Source organism: Lepidothrix coronata, unplaced genomic scaffold (genome assembly GCF_001604755.1).
Source record: "Lepidothrix coronata isolate B3197 unplaced genomic scaffold, Lepidothrix_coronata-1.0 Scaffold12, whole genome shotgun sequence".
Lineage (NCBI taxonomy): Eukaryota > Metazoa > Chordata > Aves > Passeriformes > Pipridae > Lepidothrix > Lepidothrix coronata.
Window position 1 is genome coordinate 2,213,702 of NW_016690192.1, and position 5,617 is coordinate 2,219,318.

At 40.6% G+C, this 5,617-nt stretch overlaps 1 protein-coding gene across 5 annotated transcripts in view; it reads left to right on the forward strand.

The window, feature by feature from the left end:
- The window catches only part of OSBPL9 (oxysterol binding protein like 9), a 60,243-nt gene extending 55,286 nt beyond the window's left edge, over positions 1 to 4,957 (forward strand). For 4 of the 5 annotated variants that reach the window (XM_017805390.1, XM_017805392.1, XM_017805391.1 and 1 more), the window contains 8 exons: positions 956 to 1,040; positions 1,291 to 1,401; positions 1,782 to 1,845; positions 1,956 to 2,096; positions 2,995 to 3,073; positions 3,468 to 3,559; positions 3,979 to 4,114; positions 4,195 to 4,957. In XM_017805390.1, the coding sequence (XP_017660879.1) occupies positions 956 to 1,040; positions 1,291 to 1,401; positions 1,782 to 1,845; positions 1,956 to 2,096; positions 2,995 to 3,073; positions 3,468 to 3,559; positions 3,979 to 4,114; positions 4,195 to 4,269 (783 nt within the window). In that variant the 3' untranslated portion in view covers positions 4,270 to 4,957. The remainder of the gene's footprint in view (positions 1 to 955; positions 1,041 to 1,290; positions 1,402 to 1,781; positions 1,846 to 1,955; positions 2,097 to 2,994; positions 3,074 to 3,467; positions 3,560 to 3,978; positions 4,115 to 4,194) is intronic. The other variant, XR_001873215.1, reaches the window with a different exon arrangement.
- The last annotated feature ends 660 nt before the right edge of the window (positions 4,958 to 5,617 follow it).

Here is a 5,617-nt window from a genome sequence, read left to right on the forward strand (position 1 = left end):
TTAGTTCCTTGTGGTATGTTTTGTGGTGCCTAGAATGCACGTGGGCAAATCCCAAAGCTTTGTTAACTTCCTCACTGAAATGGCATGTGTGGTGTTTTAAGTGGCAAATCAACAAAACTTAAATGTTGAAAATATTTTTTTTTCCTGAGCTGTTTCATAGCACTGATTGCGAATTCCTTTCTTTCCAAAGTTCTGATTTTTTTTTAATTTAATTTTATTTTTTAAATCAGCGCAGCCTGGTGGGTTTTTTGTTGTTGTTTTTCTTTTTTGGCTCCTCATTTAGGCTTTTCTCACCTTGGGAAGTTGTAAATGATGATGTGGGAAGTGCTGTTGTGAGATACTTCATGTAACTTCAGTGTAGTATATCTAATTAAATATGTGATTGTTCAGATGTAAACCATGTATTTTTTTCTATTTAATTTGCTTCCCACCAATTTATTTGCTCAAATCTTTCTAATTTCTGAGGTGAATGTTTGCACTCCAATTTCCTGGCATAAAGGCAGTGTTGTATTTGTGCTTCCATTGCTTCTAACCGTGAATTACACTTTGCATTCTTTGCCACAGGAAATGAATGTTGCTTTATGGTTTTGTGGTACATACAATCTGATCATTATGAATATGCAGATCACACTATCTCAGAAGCAAAAACGAAAACTCTTTCTGCCACTTAAATATTATCTTGTAATTGGGTTTATACATGAGTCAGATTAACTGTTTTATTTGAGGACAAATAAATACATTTATACTTAAAAACAAGAGAATAGAAACACTGTTCTTTAGAAAGCATCATAGTTTCAGGACTAAGGGGTTATTCCCCATCAGCAAACTGACAAATACATTAAAATCACTGCAATACATTTTTAGAAGCTTTTAAACATGGAAGCAACTTCTCTTGGAAGCATCCAGTGTTTTGTAAGCACTGTCAGTGATGGAAATCCTCTGTCCTGTCCCACAGGAGCCGGTTTCGGAAGGACCAGTCCCTTGGGTCAGTAAAAGCAACGTAACCTTTGTGGCAGAGCAGGTCTCTCACCATCCTCCAAGTAAGTTGACAGTGACTTTGCCAGTAGAGGTGGATCCAGTAAAATCAGCTCTTGGTTTAAATCCGAGATTTTCATTTTCTCTCCAGGTTTAAAAGCTGAAAGTTATCTCTATAAATTGTTTTGCTGAAAAAGTAATTGCAAACTCCCTTGCCACATAAGTATGAGGCACTTGGAGATATTTCCTGATGAATGATTTGGAAACAATAGTATCCATGTCTTGTGCTGCTGTTTTTAATCCCTTTTCCTTCAGTTTCAGCATTTTACGCGGAGTGTTTTAGCAAGAGGATACAGTTCAATGCTCACATATGGACCAAGTCAAAATTCCTAGGAATGTCTATTGGGGTTCATAACATAGGGCAAGGTATGTGTGTGTAAATTGACATTAGAAGAGATTTACATTCTGCAACTAGAATTTTTCATAGAATAATTTACATAAATTATTTAAAGTCGTATTAAATGTAAGGAATGGTTGAATTTATGCAACTAGAGCTTATGTGTCTGGGAATCAGAGATTCCTTCCACACACTCTTGTGTGCTGAAATCACAATTTTTCCCACAAATACAGCCATCCCTGCCTTCTCCAGAAGCTGGGCATTCTCAGCATTCATGAAAAATAAAGCTCTTCACCTTTCCTTTCCATGGTACCTGCTTGTAATGACATGTTTCAGGAGATCATTATGAAAAGTTTGGTAGAGGTTTTGCTTAATAGTTTTGAAATCTATTTTTATTTTTCTCTACTAGGATGTGTCACATGCCTAGATCATGATGAACACTATATTTTGACCTTTCCTAATGGCTATGGAAGGCAAGTAAATGCTCTGTTTGGTGTTTTCATTTTTAATGCTTTGTGATATTTCATGCTTAATATTTATCAGTCGAGCGCTTATAACTGTGTACATACACTTATAATTGCAGGTCTATTCTCACTGTGCCATGGATAGAACTTGGTGGAGAGTGCAGCATTAGTTGCTCCAAGACAGGTTATAACGCTTCCATCGTCTTCCACACAAAACCATTTTATGGAGGAAAGAAGCACAGAGTTACAGCTGAAATTTTGTAAGCAGGTTTCTTCATATCACTTTTTTTCCTCCTTAAATTCTGATTTTTTCCAGGACAGTCAGGAGTGTAGAATACTGAATACAACAACACACAATAACTTACCTCACAATCACCTGTCATGGGTACTGTTTTCCAGCCAGATTTGTGAGAGGAAGCCTGCCCAGGCCTGTGTGCTGCCTTGTCCTGCTCAGAAACATCCTCAGCTGATTGCCAGAGAGAACTTTTCTCTCCTGAGTTATCAAAAATGTCTTCATCACTACCTCTCCTAAAAATACAATACTGCAGCAAGCCTTGGAGTGCTGCTGTTCAACAGTGTGTCAGTCACAGCTCTGCTGCAGGCTTTGACATATTTATTGATACCTGTGGTCTGGTGGATTTTGGTCAATCCCTGTGCACACACCCAGGGCAGAGAATTCAGTGGAGATTCCCATCGTACTTGGAGATGTGCTGTGATGTCAGTAAGTGGATGCTGACACAATGAGGTTTATAACTTGGTTTTAAATCACTTTTGACACACTGAGAGATGCCACGTGAGAACTGGTGTCTGGGTTTCCCACTGGTCTGGGGAAAGCAGCTCTGAGATTGCAAAACATCTTTAAGCTTAAACTTACCACCCTAATTCTGTTTGGAAGGCCTGTGACTAGTTTCCTAACTCCAAATGCAGATCCAGCCTTTGGGCAAGGCCTGACTTACCCTTATCAGTGCTTCCTGTTAAGGTTTATCCAATTAATTCATGGCAAACTGCTCCAGAACCCTCATCTCTTTTGTACTTGTGATGGACACTTTAAGGGCTGCTATAAACCAGACTGAACAGCAACTGGGATGAAGTTCTGATCCTTTAGGATCTTTCAGTTCCTGTAATACAGCAGAGAAATGACTGTTTGTTTCTCTTTAGTTCTCCAAATGACAAGAAACCCTTCTGCTCCATTGAAGGAGAATGGAATGGGGTCATGTATGCAAAATACTCAACAGGGGTAACACAGCTTTATTTCTTTGTTCTTTCCCTTTTCATCAGAAACAGATTATTGTGCTTTAAAAGGCTTTGGGGGGAGGGTGTTGTTGCATTTTGGGTTTTTTTTGTTGTTGTGGTGTTTTTTTTGTTTTTGGGGTTTTTTTTGACAAACATTAATAGTTGGGAAGTCCTGTGAGGCTGCCCAAAAGAATGCTGAATTCAGGATAAAAGCCCTGAAGTTACTTTGTTCATTTATTCTTAAGGAAGCTTGACTTTTGTATGAAAACAGAATCTAAAGAATTGCTGCTTTTCATTCTTTCCTGCCAACCAGTATACTAGAGTGTGAGGATATATAAATTTAAAGTCTAGATAAAGATCTGAATATTTTTTTTTCTTTTTTTCATCTCCCACTCTAGGAGAATGCTGTCTTTATAGATACCAAGAAAATGCCTACAATTAAGAAGAAGGTAAGGAAATTGGAGGACCAAGACGACTTTGAGTCTCGCTGGTAAGAACTTCAGTTAACTGGGCAAATTAAGGTTTTATTTTAGCTCCAGTTTGCAGTACAAAGGGTGCACTGACTCCAGTCAGTGCAGGGCCAGCTCTGCTCTGCCTGAGCCTTTGCTGCAGCAGAGCCAGGTGCAGGCAGGCTGGGGAGTTAAGGGGGAAGAGACCTGGAGTTCTCAGTCACATCCTTATCAGGACCAAATGTTCAGGGAGGTCCAGAGAGCTCCACCCTGCCCTCCTCACTCCAGCAAACAGTGCAGTTGCGGTTAATATATATTGGGGGCTTTTCTGCCCTTTCTCTAAAGTGAGACCTACCTTGACTCAAACAACTACTACTTGGTTCTTAGTCATTGCTATGCTTGTACAACTTGTAGCACTCTGCCCCTATAAAGCAGTCTCCATTCCAATTTCTTTTCTAAGCTTATGGAAAGATGTAACCTACAACTTAAAAATCCGAGACATCGACGCGGCCACGGCTGCAAAGCACGCGCTTGAGGAGCGGCAGAGAGCCGAGGCCAGGGCCAGGAAGGAGAGCGAGACCTCCTGGGAAACACGGGTGAGCTTTATTCCAACAGCACTTGTTCCTTTGCACGTGAGTCGTGAAAAGCTTACGTGTGGTTATTCCTTTTTCCCCAGCTATTCCACGAAGATGGAGAGTGCTGGGTTTACGACGAGCCGCTGTTGAAACGACTTGCTGCCAGTAAGCACTAAGTGGGTTCTAAAGCCAGAAAACATTCAAGCCTTGGCTTAGCAAAGTTTACACCTGATAGCAAGACAGTTATCACGTATGTACCGATGGGAGAGCCTGACCCCTCCAGCTGCAGTGGTTCCTATCTCAGGGATACTGGACTTACTGATGCAGAGAAGCAGTTAATTAAACGGGAAGTGTCTTGGCTGTGCAGCTCCGTGCAGGGACTCGCTATCCTGGCAGTGTATCCAGGCTCCTGCCCTGCTCCCAATGCTTCCATAGCAGGGAGAGGCTGGGCCGTGGAGCACAGACACTGTATAACCACTGTGAAGGCCATGGCTTTGGTATCAGTTGCATAATATTCCTGGGTCCTCCATATTTAAAAAGCAAGAAACAAAATGCAAGACATCATTTAAATCTCGCTGATGTTTGCAATGTGTAAATATGAGGATTCCTCTGATGGGACAGTTTGTTAGAAAATGCTACATAAATGTTATCTTCCACCTGTATGATAATCAAATCTTTTGGCATTTCAGTGTCTTGCCCAAAATAACTTTGTTATTTTGAAATTGAAATGTAACCATAGGTAATTCTACCCAATGCATCTTAAAGCTTCATAAAATAGATTTTTCAAACTTCTCTTATGGACTTTTTATTTATTTCATAATAAACCTTTGCAGCAAGACTGTTTTTCAGTTGAGTCATGATAAATTGATTTATGTGAAATGTATTATTTTTTTTCCCCACTGAAATAATTCTTACAGCTAAACCTGCTTCTTAAAGTAGTTAATGAACAAGCAAAAGGAGCACAATTTGCAGCATCCACAGAATTATTCTGGACTCTACATCCAGCCTTGCCAGCACTTCAGGAACCTCTGCACTGCTGTGCTTTTGCTTGCAGTTAATAGTGGTTGAGTAAGTAGCTACATGTAGCAATCAAACCACTGTTCTCTCCACAGTTACATCTAGTTTTTATTTGATTTTATCTCAATGTTGTCTATGTCGGACATACAGAAAAACTAAAAAAGCAGTGTGAGATGGAAGCCTGAGGCTTTTCTTCCCCTCCCACCCACTTTCCTGGGTGGATTCTTTCCTGAGGAGCTGTCACTGCTGCAGCACTGCAGGGATGATGCACCAGCCAGTCTGAATACAAAGGCACAGCCCACAGCTCCGGACAGCTGGAGAGGAGAAAGTGGATCCGTGTGGAAGTCGGGGCCTATTCTTAGTGAACTTGGGAGATTGATGAGAGAGGTTGGCTGGAAGCTTACTTGAGGAAAGTTTCTGAATGGGCATCTTCATCCCAGCTACCACTACAGCCCTGGTTTAATAAAAACAGGTTTGTAATGTTCTAAGTTGCAGAAAGCACCTGTA